The 17480-nt window shown below is 43.8% G+C and overlaps 3 protein-coding genes across 6 annotated transcripts in view; 2 read left to right on the plus strand and 1 right to left on the minus strand.

Moving 5' to 3' along the window:
* The window catches only part of LOC141100102 (uncharacterized), a 100634-nt gene extending 97090 nt beyond the window's left edge, over nucleotides 1-3544 (minus strand). Inside the window, exon 1 of the mRNA XM_073588326.1 lies at nucleotides 3400-3544. Within this exon, the coding sequence (XP_073444427.1) occupies nucleotides 3400-3483 (84 nt within the window). The 5' untranslated portion in view covers nucleotides 3484-3544. The remainder of the gene's footprint in view (nucleotides 1-3399) is intronic.
* On the plus strand, nucleotides 1480-16850 carry LOC141100106 (uncharacterized). 4 transcript variants are annotated; one of them, XM_073588339.1, is made up of 5 exons: nucleotides 1480-1598; nucleotides 5815-5926; nucleotides 8914-9099; nucleotides 9185-9305; nucleotides 9395-16850. In XM_073588339.1, exons 1-5 carry the CDS (start codon nucleotides 1591-1593, stop codon nucleotides 10801-10803), a joined length of 1836 nt encoding a protein of 611 aa, XP_073444440.1. In that variant the 5' UTR covers nucleotides 1480-1590; the 3' UTR covers nucleotides 10804-16850. The 4 variants fall into 4 exon arrangements, with proteins under 4 accessions (XP_073444440.1, XP_073444442.1, XP_073444439.1 ...); XM_073588341.1 differs by lacking the exon at nucleotides 1480-1598 and adding an exon at nucleotides 1601-1708; XM_073588338.1 differs by lacking the exon at nucleotides 1480-1598 and adding an exon at nucleotides 3649-4010.
* Nucleotides 10401-17480, plus strand: part of LOC141100108 (uncharacterized) — a 46382-nt gene continuing 39302 nt past the window's right edge. Inside the window, exon 1 of the mRNA XM_073588344.1 lies at nucleotides 10401-10518. The gene's annotated coding sequence lies outside the window, so the exon portion shown is untranslated. The remainder of the gene's footprint in view (nucleotides 10519-17480) is intronic.

A 17480-nucleotide genomic window follows, 5' to 3' on the forward strand; every position in this document is an offset into this window, starting at 1 on the left:
AGGATCTGTAGAGGACAGGTCAAGAAGAAGGAGGAGTATAGAGAAATGTCTGTTAGCTTTGTCTGTAAGTCGTTATTAAGTTTGGTCAGGGCAGTCTCTGTGGAATGGTGGGGCCGGAAGCTAGATTGTAGGTTGTCGAAGAGTTGCAAAGTGAGAGGAAAGTTCAGCGTGGACGTGCTGCTCAAGGAGTTTGGTAGCAAATGGGAGCAAAGATATGGGGCGATAGCTGGACATAGCGCTCGGGTCAAGGGATGGTCATGGCTTTTTGAGGATAGCTGTGATTGTGGCATGTTGAAAGCAGAGGGGAAAGTACCAGAAGTTAGTGATAGATTGAAAAGATGGGTTACGGATGGGATTAGTGTAGTGGTGAGGTTGGGGAGGAGGTGGGATGGGGTCAAGTGCACAAGTGGTGAGGTGTGATTTGAGAGAAGATGAGCAAGCTCTCCTTAGGTGATTTTGGGGAGGGAAGTTATGGGGTTAGGGCATTGGTCTGGTATACAAAGGGGTTGTGGTGGTCGGACAACAAAGACTTGACTTGTTTGGTCTATCTTATTTTTGACGTGCATGGCAAACTCCTCGGCAGAGATTAGGGAAGTCAGAGAGGACAGTGGTGGTCGGAGGAGGGAATTAAAAGTGTTGAACAAGTGTTTGGGGTTGTGGGATAAGGAAGATACGACAGATGTAAAGTAGGCCTGTTTAGCAGAGGTGAGAGCTGATTTGAATGCGAGTGTTGCTTGTTTGAATGTGGTGAAGTCATCTTGCGAATGCGTTTTCTTCCAATGCCGCTCTGCAATTCTGGATACTTGCCGTTGCTTTTTAGTGATGTTATTGTGCCAGGGTTGTCTATTGATTTGTCGCATTCTGCTATGCATGATAGGGGCGACCGAGTCAATGATTGATGAAAGAGTGGCATTGTAGAAACTAGTAGCAATGTCTGTGTCATGCAGTGAAGAAATGGAGGACAGCAGTAGAATAGAGTCAGAGAGTGTGCGAGTGTCTAGATGTGCGAGGTTTCTGCAGGGGTTCGCAAGTTAGTGGACATGGGTTTCAAGTGAGGAGGATGGATGAGAAAGTGAGTAGATGGTGGTCAGATAGAGGGAGAGGGGAGTTTGTGAAGTTAGGGAGCAGAGACGGGTGAAGACTAGGTCTAATGTATGTCCTTCTGTGTGGGTGGCAGAGGAGGACCACCGAGTAAGTCCAAAAGATGAGGTGAGCGACAAAAGTTTTGAGGCTGCTGACTGGTGTGTGTCAATGGGGATGTTAAAGACACACATGATGATGGTGGGAACGTCAGCAAAGAGAAAGTGAAGAAGACAGGTGGACAACTGATCAATAAAGGCAATGGTCGCACCTGGAGGTCGGTATATGACAGCCAATTGGAGGTTGCAGGGAGAGTAGATGCGTACAGAGTGGACTTTAAAAGAGGGGAGTATAAGAAAGGGAAGAGGTGGGATTGAGTTAAAGGTGCAGTTGGTAGAAAGCAGAAGGCCCACTCCTCCACCATGTCTGTCGCCAGGGCGATGAGTTTGGGTGAAGTGGAGCTGCTGTAACATAGCGCAGCAGGGAAGGCTGTGTCTGAGGGTGTCAGCCATGTTTCGGTGAGGCCCAAGAAGGAAAATTATGAGACGTAAAGAGGTTGTGAATCACATGGAGTTTATTGCAGATGGAGAGGGCATTCCAGATTGATCCAGAGAGAGTGAGCAGGGAGGTGAGCGTCAAGGGCACAGATTTGAAGTGGGCAAGATTTCTGGTGTTTATATGTGGTTGGGAGTGATAGGAGGGGAAAATAATGTCTTCATTACAAAGACTGGAGGTATCCGCACTGCCAATTACTGATCGCCTGCACATACGCTAAGTATTCTTTTCCAGCTCTTTTTCTTGCATGTAGTTGTTACCTACTGAGAAAATGGTTGTTTAGAATGAAGTTGCTACTGTGAGATATTATGTCACAGGATGGATCTTATAAAGAAGCAGGGTTGTGCATGTATGCTGGTAACTACTGTAAAAGACGTGATGTACGCCATTATGGGGATGTATATAGAGGGGTTGACGGGAGTTTGTACTGCTTGATGGGGCTGTATATAAAGGGTCTGAGGAGTGATGTACTGCAGGATGGGGCTGTATACAGGAGGTCTGAGAGGAGTGATGTACTGCAGGATGGGGCTGTATACAGGAGGTCTGAGAGGAGTGATGTACTGCAGGATGGGGCTGTATACAGGAGGTCTGAGAGGAGTGATGTACTGCAGGATGGGACTGTATACAGGAGGTCTGAGAGGAGTGATGTACTGCAGGATGGGGTTGTATACAGGGAGTCTGAGAGGAGTAATGTACTGCAGGATGGGACTGTATACAGGGGATCTGAGAGGAGTGATGTATTGCATGATGGGGCTGTATATAAAGAAAATAGTAAAATAGTTGTACTGCAGGATGAGGTTGTGTATAGAGGACTAAAAAAAGGAGTGATGTACTGCAGTATGGAGCTGTGCATAGAAGAGGTTGAGAGGAGTAATATACTGCATGAGTGGGTTGTATTCCAAGGGGCTGAGAAAAGTGATGCTTTGCAGGTGGGGGTTCCCCAAGAGGGTAGTGAGTTGTTTGGTAACTTGACTGTATGCTGAAGGGGGCTGGAGGGAGAATAGAGTTGAGTTAAATGATTTCGAGGTCCCTGGTTCAGCAGTTCTCAGTAATTTGTAGCTGCCAGGACAGTGCCCTGCAAACCTCAAAGGCATCTTGTTTTTGTAGGATAGTGCACCTGCCCACAATTGTCAATCCACCATATTATCCTGATTTGGCCCCATCAGATTAACATAATTTTCCAAAACTCAAAAAAAAGAATTGAAAGGCTGAAAATTTACAACAAACAAGATGGTAATTGATGCTGTGGTGTTGTGGTTTGCAGAGCAGGATAACAATTTTTTTTCCTAAGGATTAGAATGACGTTTTGATCTATGCATTAAATTTATAGAGCTGAAAGGTGATTAATAGTATCTGACCATGTGCCCCAATCCGCATTTCATTGTTTCGCTAGCTGGAAACCATTTAAAGGGGTTGTCCACTATTCGGACCCCTTCTGAATCCCTGTTTCCCACCCGTAAAATAATAACCATTATACTCCCGTCAGTGCTGGCGCTGTTGCATCTGCTCTCACTTCCTCCAAATATCTTGATTTGTCTGGAGTAGGGGACAGTGAAGCCAGCATTGATTGTCTGCAGTGGTCGCACGACATAACACTGTCACGAGGTCCCCAGGAGAGCGCACCAGATGCGAGTATACCTTGTTTTACCTTTTTTTTTTTTTTTTTAGTGGACAACCCCTTTAAAGCCCAAAGTATCCCATGAGTCATGTGGAACCATAACTTAAAGGGGGTTTTAAAGACTTGAAATGAAAGTCTGCACTCACTGCAGTCTTCTGCATCCTGGCAGCGCGCATGCTGTCCGAATTCTCCAATGTTGCCATTGAAAGCTGGTGGTCATGTGACCGCATGTATGTGATTTGCACACTGCTCACATTCCGACTAGACGTGCCGTCTTCCTTACTGCATGTCTAGTTGACATGTGATCGCCAATTGTATATCTGCCGTCACGTAACCGCCACGCTACAACGCTGTCAGGATTCAGAAGTCTGCAGCTACATAGTGACCCCAAGCCTGGACAATCCCTTTAAGTTATAACTCTACGCCTATATATAGTGTGTGCATGTGAAGCTCCAGGCGGTTACTTTCTCCCTCTTCAGGGCTATAAGGAGTGTAGTAATATTTCTCCTCAGTCTGTAGTGAGGGGACCAGAATGGAGTTTCTCTTCGCGCCTCCATTCCTTTCTCCTCAGCTGCAGTGCGTGCGCTGTGTGAGGAGGAGGAGGGAGGCGCACCTCCGGTTCAGGAACTGCCCTCAGCGCCCTGGCAAACACTTCACTTCCTGCAATTACTATAGCTCCTCCCACACAGGAGTCTGGTCACATGGGCGTGACGTCATCGGAGGTCCTTTGCTACTGTTGCCCCTCAGAAAGGTTACGGTAAGAGCCAGATTGACGCTGAGGCGATGTGTGTGGCACTATCGTGTATGTCGTGATATCCCCGCTCTTCTATCGTTAGCAGGCAGGTCTATACACCGTACTCTCTCACTTCCTGTCTCGTTACACGGGTATTACGTCAGTGCATGCCCTTACATCACCAGCTTCGGCTGCATGCTGCATCGTGTCCTTGCAGCATTTATATTACCTCCCTTTATGTTGTCTATTTTCACGGCCATTCTTATTTTTCAGTGTTTATTGCTTAGAGGGGATGCCCCCTGTCAGAAACTCTTTGTCCCCGGCTGTAGTTTTAAAATACCATTGTCCTCTACTCCCCCTTCCCAGGTCCAACACTGCTCCCGGTGTCCGGTATTGGCTGATGTCACGACTGAGGCAGCCAATCATGAGCTCTGTAGCTCAGCCCGTGTGTGCAGATCACTCAGTGATTGGCTGAAGCGCTGGGGACGTCTGCACTATAGCCAATACTAGACTACAGGAGCAACGCTGGAGGCCCAATGCTGGACCCAGGGAGGGTGAATAAACCACGGTGTGTTCCTTTATAACCGCAGCTGGGGACGAGGATTTTATGAAAGGAGACAACCCCTTTAAACGCACCTTTTCCATCTTATACACATAAGGGAGTCCTAAAAGAGATCTTATGTGTGTCTGCTTTTCCAAAGATGTATTTTAAGGTGAAATACAGACTTTGGAAATTGTTGGGTCAAGGAGGTATATTTCCTTTTATTAGTTTTTGTGTGTTTTATTTAATACCAGGGGTTTTATTATCAAAAATACTGAAACCCTGATGGAAATCAGATGACCCCTTAGACCCTATCATAAGTCGGTGGGTCCCATTGATGCATCGTGGGAACGGTTTAAAAACCCATGCCTCATACCTGTCATGGCGGTGTCGTAAATGGGTTATTTCTTTCTGAATACTATAATCCTAAGCCTCTTGAAAGGGATGACCTTAAAATCAGTTTTGTTTTGGGCATGGATTGATTAAAACTAATAAATAGAGCTATACTCACCTGGCAGCGCCCCTGCAGATTCAGCATAGCCTTCTCCATATGTGATGTCTGCCCCTTTTGGATATCGCAGCACTGCTGCAGCCTGTAGTTGACTGCAGCGGTCAATTGACTACAAGAGCGTGTTGTCAGAGAAACATTTGATAATGTGCTCTTCTACTCATCTGCTGTAACTCCTAGGCGGGGCAGACATTGCTCCCAGAGGCAGCTTAAAACTCCAGACCTGCAACCTAGTGCCCCCTGCTCTAGATCTGCGGGGGCACTGGAAGCTGAGTATTACTCCATTTAATATTTTTAATCAATCCATGCAAAAAAAAAAAAGAATTTGTATTTTACCGTCGGACAACCCCTTTAACTAATGAAAACTCTAGGGATACCGCGATGCACCAGCAATCCCGACAACTATATGGATCGCTGGTGCATCGCTAAGTGGTCGCTAGTGAGCTGCCACACAGGCAGATCTCACCAGCGACATAGCAGGGGTCGGGGGTCGCTACTTACCTGTCAGACACGGCGATCCTGACGTCCTCCCGTCCGCGTGTCGCTGCCACAGGAAGCGCCCGACAAGAAATGATCCAGGACGTTCTCGCGCGACCAGCGATGAGCAGTGGGGGAGCCGGTCGGAGGTAAGTATCAGACATAGCGATATCGCTAGCAATATCGCTGCTACGTCACAAAATCGGTGACATTACAGCGATATTGCTAGCGATATCGCTATCTGTAACGGGGGCTTTATAACCTTTTATCTTTGTAATTAATCTATTATTTTGCATTTTCAGGATAACCAGTCATCAAAGACCCTATTCTGCAAGGATGGGAATGGACAAAAGTTCGACAACAGAACAAGTATTATACCACATCATGGAGATGCTTTACCTACTGACTGGAGAGGTGAGGCATATTGGGAAACATGTCACATGACCTCACTATTACCTTCATAACAACTGGGCACAATCCATGTATACTGGTTATAGACTTTAATCCCAGCATAGCAGGATCAACTCTGGGTGTGCATCTGTCAGAGACCTTAAAGGGGATTTGTCACCCTTTTTATCCCCTATTAGCTGCTGGCATAGACATCGGGGGCTTATCTACAGCATTCTGTAATGCTGTAGATAAGCCCTCAATGTAACCTGAAAGAGAAGAAAAACTCGTTATATTATACTCACCGAGGTGGGCGGTCCGGTCCGATGGGTGTCGCCGTCCCGTCCGGCGCCTCCCTTCTTCATTCGATGACGTCCTCGTCTCCTGTCCTGTAATGGCTCCGGTGCACTGCTCTGCCCTGTTGAGGGCAGAGCAGAGTCCTGCAGTGCGCAGGCGTCGGGAGAGGTCTGGCGCCTGCGCACTGCAGAATTCTGCTCTGCCCTCAACAGGGCAGAGCAATGCGCCGGAGCCATTACAGGACGGGAGAAGAGGACGTCATCGTATGGAGAAGGGAGGCGCCGGACGGGACGGCGACACCCATCGGACCGGACCGCCCACCCCGGTGAGTATAATATAACGTGTTTTTCTTCTCTTTCAGGTTACATCGGGGGCTTATCTACAGCATTACAGAATGCTGTAGATAAGCCCCCGATGTCTATGCCGGCAGCCAATAGGGTGACAGATTCCCTTTAAGGTCTCTGACAGATGCACACCCAGAGTTGATCCATTCTCTTTAAGAAAAGACAGACTCGGTTTATAACTACTTCTGTCTTCTCTAAATCAGTACTGTGACAGACCAAAGAATTTTTACCAGTGATAGGTGCCATGGAAGAAGGAAATATTTCCTAGACAATATTCCACTGTGTTTTAGTGGAAAACTGCAAAATTATAAACAATATTTCCTCAGAAGTCACAACTACCGCACATGATCACCGCAGCCAATAACTGGGATCTGCAGTGCTGCATAGGTTGATTTTGTGAGATTGGCTGCAGTGGTCATGCAATGTAGTAGTACACCACCGATACAGCCGTGTCGACTAAAAACGGAGCAGCAGTGGGAAGACATTGCTTAGGCAGTAAGAGAGTTACCTTAGGCTGTGTGCACACGCTGCGGATTTTGCTGCGGTTCCGCAGCGGTTTTGGCCGCTGCGGACCCGCAGCAGTTTTTGCTGCGGTGTACAGTACAATGATTCCCTATGGGAATCAAAAACCGCATGTCAATTCTTTCTGCGGATTCTCCTGCGGTTTGCCATCTCCTCTATTGAGGAGATGAAAAACCGCAGGACAAAACCGCAGAGCAATCCGCAGGTAAAACCGCAGGTCTTTTGACCTGCGGTTTCACCTGCGGATTTTACAAAATCTGCGCGGATGAATCCGCACCTAATCCGCAGCGTGTGCACACAGCCTTATACTCGTTTTTCTGTTTTCAGACATAAATTAGGACTGGAAAATTTCTTTAAATAATAAAGAATTATAAATATATATAAAATAATGTTTTAGTAAGATAGGTCTAATGGTTAATTAGGACTGAAAGACTGTCTTAGGCCAAGCATTAGGAGGGTGCTGTACTCTTTGTGCTCACACCCCTATTGGTGATTCAGGCTAAAGAACAGTGTTTAAACGGTTAAACAAGAGTGATCAGAGCAAGCCCTAATCTCTGCTGCTACAGGTAGGGGCTGGCTATATAGCACCTGAGCTCGCTCTGTACATGTGCTCCTGAGATCTGGCCAACAAGTTAGGCCGGGATCAGACATGTGAGAAACTCGGCCGAGTCTCGCATGTTAATACCCGGCACTGCCGTCGGCACCCGGATCGGAGCGTGCGGCCACATAGCAATACATGGAGCCGCACGCGCCGCTCCTGAGTGCCGATGGCAGTGCCGAGTATTAACGTGCGAGACTCGGCCGAGTTTCTCGCATGTGTGATCCCGACCTAAGGCGGATGTCAGGAAGCACTTAAAGGTGAGCAATACCCATGAACCCCTCCCTTTATGACATCAGTAGTGACTGAGCTGCGTCATTTATTTTCTCACTCGACCTGATTGTAGTTTACAGCAGGACATGAACCATAAGGAAGAAAGGCCGAGAGAGTTTGCATGTTCTACTGTATACTGCAGACCGCAGCTCAGACATTTCTCTTTAGCAGTGTTTCTGCATGCTGCAACCCATCCTAATGTATGGTGGTTGCGATACTGAAAATTTGTATTTTTTATTTTTAATGGGGCAAAAGGGGGGTGATTTTAATTTTTCTTTTTGTTACAGTAAAAAGTTGTATTTGTTAGTGCCCTTAGGAGACTTGAAGCTGCAATTGCCTGATCGCTTCTACCATACCTAGCAGTGCTGATGCGTTGCGACATATAGCTAAAATCACAATCTCCTGTGTCTATTTGGCCTTTTTTTTTTTTCTGTTTTAATGTTGATCCAATACACACAAAGGAAATAAACGCATGTTTAACAAAATATGTGTAATTGCAATAATTTTCTGGGAGAAATACTTAATTATATGGAACAATTTCAAGGGTGCCAATATTTTTGGCCAAGACTGTATATCAATCTGCTCAGCTCCTACTGCTCTATAGCATTGTGCCTGCAGAATGGACTACATTTTCATGGTGACAGGTTCCCTTTCTGGGTGTGAATATTTACGCAACATCATTATTATAGTGTTTTATTTTTATTTTTCCACTTGAACAGACTTAACTTTGTTTTCAATTGAATGTACAAATTATAGGTGACATGAAAGTATGGTGGTAAAGTTCTAAAATGATTATTTTTGGTATGATATTAGTGCATGACAAAAACCTGACATTTTCATAGAGATGTGTAGACTTTTTATAACCACCGTGAATGTGCCAAGTAAGGGAAATAATAGTATATATTTTAGATGATACAGAAAAGTATAATCAGGACTGATTTCAGGACCTTGTTTTTACAGAGGTCTCTTTTTCTCTACAGGATTATATTGTTGTCAAGAAGCCCGGCAGACAAAGCACACACAACAGACTTTTGGTGGTAGAAGGGATTTCAAGAACTATGGCAAATGTATTACCGACTCCATCTCGACCTGTGACTTCTCACAAAGAAACTGAGCAGAAGATCCTAGAGCTCACGAACAAGATCACGGAGCTGTTGACCGGAGAGGTGAGCGCTGCTGGGAATACTGGGGCATTGTACAGTAACACAAGGGATGATGTGTCTGGATGATGACTGTATCATTGTGTGCCAGGTTCCTATAAGATGCGATGATGTCACCATCCATTTTTCCATGGAAGAATGGGAGTATATAGAAGGAAACAAGGATCTGTACCAAGATGTATCGAAGAAGCATCAAAATATTGAATTACTGGGTAAGAGAAGAATATTTTGTACTTCAAAACTAGATCCTGTGCATGCCAAAGCTGATAATTTATATTTTTTTTCTGTTTTTGTCCCCTAGGTGACCCCATTTGTAAAAATAGTCTTCTCCATAATGGAGCATCAGATCTTTTAAATCAAGATGACATGATGAAAAACCTAAACGTACATGACCCTGGAGTAATGCAAAATGTATCCAGTGCAAATTTTACTGAAAACATATCTGCATGTAAAGATAGAAGCTTCAGTAATGTTGATCATACAAATTATTCCTGTATGCGTATTAAGGAGGAAACCTGTGATGACTCCTATGATGGAGGAAATGTCCCAACTCCTCACTCAAGTGTACAATTTCACTCGGTTCAAATTAAGGAGGAACCAATCTCATATGATGGAGGTCACCTGACAAACCTGACACCGATGGATCATACACAACATCATACTGTGGAAGAGCCATCCTCATATGTTGAGCCACAGATCAATACATATACACCTACAGATCATGTACAGCATCATCCTTATCTGCATATTGTGGAGCAACAGTCTACTTATGGTGAAACACCACCCAATATGTATACATCCACCGATCATGCACAACATCATCCTTCTCCTCATACCGCGGAGGAACAGTCCTCATATGGTGGTCAAAACCTTCTACAACCCAATATGTTGCCACCGGCAGATCCCTCTCAGTATCCATTTACTCATATTATTATGAATGCAGTCTCACGTGAGAGAGGAAAGCAGGCAAATACTGACCACAGAAACCAATATTCAGCTGGTGATACAATGGAGAAACTATCCTCCTCCAACAAAGTATCAGTCTCATGTAAAGATCTAAACCTGAAAACACTGAGTTATCCTGTACGACAGTCTACAGCTACACTTGTTCAGCAAATTAAACCAGCTCCGTGTAGTAAAAAAAGGCACGGAAACGTAAAAAATACTGTTGAGTCTTCAACTGGTTCTGAACATCATCAAATGGATGTGGACGTGGATGATGAGAAAAACAGTTCTTCTGTCTACTCAGTCCGTCAAAGTGACAACGCAATGGAGATCTTGTACCACTGTCCCAGTTGCCAAAAAGGCTTCTACAGCAACTTGGAACTTGTTCGACATCAAGTCACTCACTCCGTAGATAAACTCTTTGTATGTGCCTTATGTGGGAAAAGCTTCACGGAGCTGTCGTTCCTTGTCAAACACCAGGTCTTTCACACAGACTTAAAGTTGTGTGTATGCAAAGTGTGTGGGGGATGTTTTTACAGTGAGGCATCTCTAGCAAAACATGAGAAAACTCATTCATCACCTGTGCACTGCTTCAATTGTGGCAAATGCTTTTTCAGTAAGACAGAGCTGGAAATACACAAAAGGAAGCACACACTAGAGAAACCCTATGGATGCCATGTGTGTGGAAAACATTTTATTACCAAATACGTTCATGACAAACACATGTTATGTCACACAAAAGTAGAACTGTCTGGGGGTCGCTAGGGATTTGATACCCTGTGACTTGATCGCTGAAGTTAAAGAGAACCTGTCAGCATGATTTTGTATGTTACAGGAAAGGCATGGACATAATTCTGTTAAATAGATCCCTTTAGTGACTAAATCCTCTCTGTGGTGGTTCTTTGAAGTTTTGGTGTAATGTGCTTTAGGTGCATAGCAGCAGGATTGTGAGTAGGGTCTTCGGCTCCTGCCCCAGACCCGCCGCCTGCCTCTAATGTCTGTATGACAGGTCATTGCTTTATGAGTGACCTGCTTTCTATTTAAAAGTTTGCGCTGGCGCTTTGCTCTCTGCAGGTAGCGCCTGCGCAGATTAATCTCCTGACGGTCTTCAATATAATGGTGCTGTGATGGCGCATGCACAGAATAACCTCCTATCTGTCTTTGTGCATGCACTGCCACTTTACTAAATTGAAATCTTGGCTCAGTTAAATCTCTAAAGGATGTTATTGAACTGAGATCTTAATTCTGCGCATGTGCTGCCATTTTACTGAAGAAAACCAGGAGGTCAGTCTACAAAAGCGCCTCCCGCGGCAATGAGAGCACAAACTTTCAAACAGGAGCAGGTCACTCAGAAAGCAGTGACCTACCATACGGACACTAGAGGCAGAGGGAGGGGTCGAGGCAGGAGCTGAATACCCTACCCACAGTCCCGCCTGTTGGCACCTAAAGCTTCTTACAGCAAAACTTCAAGTGCTGATTAAAGAACACGCACATAGCGGATTTCTTCACCAAAGATACCTATTTAATCTGTATAAAAGCACCATTATGGCTATGCCTTTCTTCAACATATAAAATCGTGCTGACAGGTTCTTTTTCATGTGAAGACCAGTGATTAAATAACTTTTTGAATGTGCCCCATGTTTATACTGACCATTATATTTCACCATTTTTTCTCTTGACCTCTGCTTGAAAATGAAAACCCATGATTTAAAGGGAATCTGTCACCACGTTTGACCGATCTAAACCATTAATATGGGCAGGTTACAGACAGTTGAAAACAGTCCTTCACTTATGCCTCCTATTAGTTGTGTTGTTGCTGATAAATCTTTTATCACTATATATAAATCACCTCTTCCAGGCTCTGGGGGAATGGTGCCTGGAAGATAGATCTGCCTCCAGAGCTTGTTTTGCATGAAGGGGAGTTACCAGTGTAATGGCCGCTCTCTGCTCTCCTGATCTCACTGCAGAGCTGTGTGTGACTATATCTGACACATCTGTAGGTTCCTCTCAGCTTCCAGCTCACAGGCAGACAGAGAGAAGCAAAAAATGTGTTTGCAAGAAAACAATTGTCTCCTGTTCAGTGTTGGTTACTTGTCTCACTGGTAACTCCCCCTTCATGTAACATAAGCTCTGGAGGCAGAGTTATCTTCCAGACACCATCATCCCCAGAGCCGGAAGAGGCCATTTATATAAAGTGATAATAGATTATTTCTCAGTAACAAGGCACCTGATATCAGTCTCCTCAGCAATCTATAACCTTTATGCCGATATTAATAGTTTATATAGGTTAAATGTGGTGACAAATTCCCATTAAGTTAAAGGACTTGTACGAAGTGTGTAAGTCAACCCCTATTTATAGGATATAACCTACTGATGAATGGATCTGTGGTTAAACAGGTCCACCATCTGAATGGTTCAGATGTTAGACATGTGCGCCTTTACTTATTCTATAGGACTGCTACAGATAGCCAAGCTCTGTACTGGGCAGTCCAATAGAGAATGAATGGAGCGTAGGTGTGCATGCTCAAAGCCTGCTCTTTTCAGACGAAGATCTCCAATATTGGGATTTGTGAAGGTCCTGCAGTTGGTCCCTCAGTATATAGTAAGGTAAAAACTTGGTAAAACCCTATAAGTTGATCAGTCCACATTCAGTTGAGACCCCGGGTATGAAAGTTTAGTACTTTAGTCTTCACTGTCCTGTTTTGTTGCATCAAGGTCTCTTCTTAACACTATGATTGTTGATAGAACATGAATGATCTAAAATAGTTATAGTTATCAAGGCAGATTTATCAATACTGTCTAATTCTTGTGGGGGGGTAGGGTTTGGTCGATACTTTACATTAATGGGTATGGGAGACAATTTTCTGTTGAGGGAGATATTGATCCCCTATGTCTGATTTCAGATGGCTGATATTTTTGTTCTACTGGTGATGAGGTTGGCAGTGGCTCTCTCACTTCTGTGTATGGAAGAGTCAACCGAGATGACTACTGGCCGAAGCATCGTTCGGCCAACAGCCATATTGTGTATGGTGTGCTTAAAATGTGCTAGATTTATCATAGTTATTCTTATAGTTTGATAAATGTGTTGTATTTTAACGCTGTCTAGTCTAAAATTACACCACTTTTTTTTTGTCTTGGATTGTGCAAAAAAGTCACTTTTCAGCTGTGACCCATTTTTGGCCCAGTGTGTCGCACGTTATGACATGCCTCTTTTCTGATAATCCACACCCCCTTTTTAATTATGACATGGCGCGGAAAGTGTCTAAAACGGGTAATAAATATGGTGCAAGTTAAAGACAGTTTTTTGACACATTTAACTATATTTATTTACTTGATAAATTGTGTTACAGTGGTAACTCATTCCAGCTGTCTGTAGAGTTTATGTGCAGTGTATTGGTATGTTGTAGTTTGGGGCTGAGCAGTGGTTTCCTGATTTTGCTAAAGAAGAGAAACAACACAGTCTAGTATGTTACATTGTTGTAGCTAGAAAATACCGGTATTATGGTTTCTTCAGAATGCCAACCTACATAAATAGTAACTTTTCAACTAAGACCATGCTTGCTTAAATGTATAAAATTTGGACTATTACAAGAGATGGGTGACCAGTAGAATATATATGTGTGTGTATATAATATTTAAATGGAATCTGTTAGCAGATGTAATCTGAGGGCAGCAGGAGATAAAGGCTGAAACACAGAAGTCAGGGATGTGTCACTTGTCAGTGTGCTGTTGTTTACTAACTGAAGGATTTATCACTCAGAGATTAACATTGCCTGACTACACTATTCTGGCGACGCCCCCTCCTGTGATAAGCAGCTTGCTTTTTGTACACATTGCATTTACAGAGCCTGATGTGGAGGGGGGAGGGGGCATCTTTCCATTGTAAATCTAAATGCTCTGATTGTGTCAGAACGGCTGCACCCAGTCATCTAAGTGATATATGGTTGGATTCAGCTTCTCTTTGCTTACATTATGCTGCTCACAGATGAGGTAGCAAAAACCTGCTGACAGATTCCCTTTAAAACCTACATTAAGGTATTATTGTCATCAGGGAGCAGTTCACAATAATTACTTAGAATATGCCTTAGCTGAAAGGTACATCTGCCTCCCTTGTAGTGGGGCACGGACCACATGGGCAGTAGATGTATTCTCACTTGCTGGCAGGTTTATGCATTGTACTTGTGACTGCACCATTAAATAGGTCATTCTTGTTGATTTGACTTTATTATATTTAAATTGATGGCTTCTTTCGGCGTTACCAGCAGTTGCCCTTATACACATGGAATTTGTTTTTGCATTCTACTGTACATTATATATGACGTGTAGCATAATGTATGAATTCTTAAATGGAGACAGTCACACCATTTTTACACGTTAAATTAACAATGATTTTCCACCTCATTAAGGCTGTGGTTAGTTTGAATTGTAAATTTGGGGTGACAAACTCCCTTTAAGGCACTTTTTGGAAACTGTCCATAAATGACAATAATGGCATAGATATACTCTGGTCACCTCCTTGTACATCTCGGCATGTTATGGTCTTTTAATTGTCTTTTTTCCGCAAATTAAAGATTTTTGTTTTTTATTATTTTTATGGAAAATTGTGGTTGCTGTTTTTATAAGTTGGCACTTTTTTTCCTTAGATGGCATCAAAACTATTTAACCATATAAGCTGGGTACATGTTTGGTGTTACTGTATGGTGTCAGCTGATAAAAATACTACATACTGTAATACATTCCTATCCTGTATTCAGGTTAGCACACTGCAGATCTTCCATATGTGCCGTTCATCAGGTCTTTCCTTCTAGAGAAAGCTCCATGCAAACCTCTACAAGAGTTACTGCACCAAGTGTGTGGGGGAAAAGCAGGGTTGTCCAGCATTAGAAAGCCATGGCTGATTTCTTCCAGAAATAGGTGTATAGGTTTGTGGCTTTCCCACTCAGCTCCATTAAATTGAATGAGGCTGAGCTGCAATACTATCCCCAATCTATAGGCAGGCCTGTTTTTCTAATCTTAAGCAACAACCTAAGCACATTAATACCTTTCCTTGGAGTTTTTAGGGCTATACTGGTATTTCCCTCTGTTTTACATGGTCTTTGTATTTGAAGGGGATTAGTATGAATTTCATTGTAGTGCTTAGGAATAAAATTAGTTGTATGAGATGAGAACAAAAAGGTCTGTCCCTCCTCCTAAAATAGTGTTACTCATCCATATGTTGTTTTTGGCATTGCGCCTCTGTCCCATAGAAATGTATGGGACCAGACCACAGTACCAGGCTCAATCCATGGTCAAATTTTGAAGGGGGCAGATACTTTTTTTTCTCATTGCGCGTAGCTCAGGGATGTAAAGGTGTGTGCACCAGAAGATGCGACTATCGGCTAAACCTAAATCCAGGCTGGTTCATACTTTACTTTTGTACTTTAGTTAACAATACAATCTAAAAGTGTTCTTTGAAGAAACTACTTTTTGTTATATGGGGCTTCACACTATTAAAGACAATCTGTCACCAGGTTTTTGCCACCTAATCTGAGAGCAGCATAATGTAGACACAGAGACCTGGATTCCAGCAGTGTATCACTGGGAAGCTTAGGGCCCCGTCACACGTAGCGACTCGCCAGCAATCCCGACAACGATATGTACTTGTCAGGATCGTTGATGTGTCGCTACATGATCGCTGGTGAGCTGCCAAACAGACAGCTTCACCAGCAATCAGGACAGGGACACGCGGGTAACAAGCGACGCACGTCGCTTAGTTACCCTTACCAGCACGCTGGTGCAGGGAGCTGGTAACCAACGTATACATCGGGTTTCTAAGCGCCGCGCGCTCCAGCTCGCTGATCACTGGTCTCCCGCCTGCCACACCCAGCGATGCGTGCTGGCCAGCGGGAGTCCAGCGATCAAAAAAATGTCCTGGACATTCCAGGACGATCATTGATACCCGGCAGGGGGGCTGGTCGCTGATAAGTGTCACACACAGTGATCTCGCTGGTGAGATCGCTGTTGCGTCACAAAACTTGTGACTCGCTGTGTGTGACGGGGGCTTTAGAATAGTTTTTATAAAATCTCTTAGCAGGAGATTATCTACACTAGAGGACTTGTAAACCAGCTGCTATGTAGTCCCCCATATTCATGAGCTCTGAATAACCCTGCCCCAATCACTGATTGGCAGCTTTCTGCCCACGCACAGTGAACAGAGAAAGCTGCATATTTGTGGTTTGGGCAGGGTTATACATAGGTCTGCATTCAGAGAACTGGTAGATCTACAGTCAAGAAAATAGGCCCACAAAGTTATGCATCGCTGGGAGGGGACTCTGCCCTTTCATCATGCTGCTCTCAGATGGGTAACTAAAATCTGGTGAGAGTTTCCCATTTTTTTCAGTCTCTTCTCATTAACCACTGTAGAAGGCTTCATAACAATTTTTTTCTGGAGGTGAAGACCTATGAATTGTAGCATTCTAGAAGAAGGAGAAATTTCCAGTGTGCTACCTTGACTACTTTGTTGTGTTTGTCATATTTGGACTGTTTTACTTCTCCCTCTCAGAAGGAGGCAGCAGGAGAATCCTTAATGTAGGTATAGTTTATCCAATGTAACAAATGTATTAATTGTTCACTTTTTCTACCTCTGACATGGTCCGAAGCATCTTCATTTTCACTATCCTGTTTCATTAAGTTTGATTTAATTAGACGTATTAAACACTGTTTCTTAATGGCTCAGCACTAAATTCTAATTTTGTTTAGATCATTACCTGTAGTTATTATGAACATTCTTTTTTTTTTTTTCTGCAAATAAAGGTGCCCTCTACTCACATACATTTTCTGCGCCTTCTGGCTTTTTACAATGACCCCTCAATATCTGGTAATTATTATTGAACTAAACTGGAAAAAAAATATTTAATTTCTTAACTGGTTAATAATTATGATTTAACTATACAAGTTGGTATGTGCTGAGCAATCAAATGTCACTTGAATTCTAAAATGTACTTCTTCATTTTTGTTAGTGACACTCAAACTGTCATTACAGTGTTCAGTTATTGAAGGGTATACCCGGGACTTTGTAAGAAAAAAATATATGTACGTAACCACTAACAGACAGGTAATTGCAACTTGCCTGCCTGGTGTGCCGGCACCATTTTTCCCCCGGCACAGTGGTCTGTGACTGCTCCTGCCAGGGATTCAGAAGCCTCTGCTGACATCACCTTCTGTCGATGGAACGGGACTTCAGTCGTCATTCTGACAGCCAGATCCCTTCTGCCTAATTGGCGAAGCCGGCTGTCAATCAGAATGACGCCAGAAGTTCCTCTATGCCAGTGAAGAATGGGGCTGTGCACAACAGGCAGGTAGGCTGTAGTTACTTGCTGGTTACCTATGCTGGTGCCACATTTGGCAGGTGAACCCCAAAAGGCTTATTATGACTTGGCACTACAGGATGCCAAGGACTATGC

Source organism: Dendrobates tinctorius, unplaced genomic scaffold, assembly GCF_039654945.1.
Source record: "Dendrobates tinctorius isolate UK_male_01 unplaced genomic scaffold, ASM3965494v1 ptg000103l, whole genome shotgun sequence".
Classification (NCBI taxonomy): Eukaryota; Metazoa; Chordata; class Amphibia; order Anura; family Dendrobatidae; genus Dendrobates; species Dendrobates tinctorius.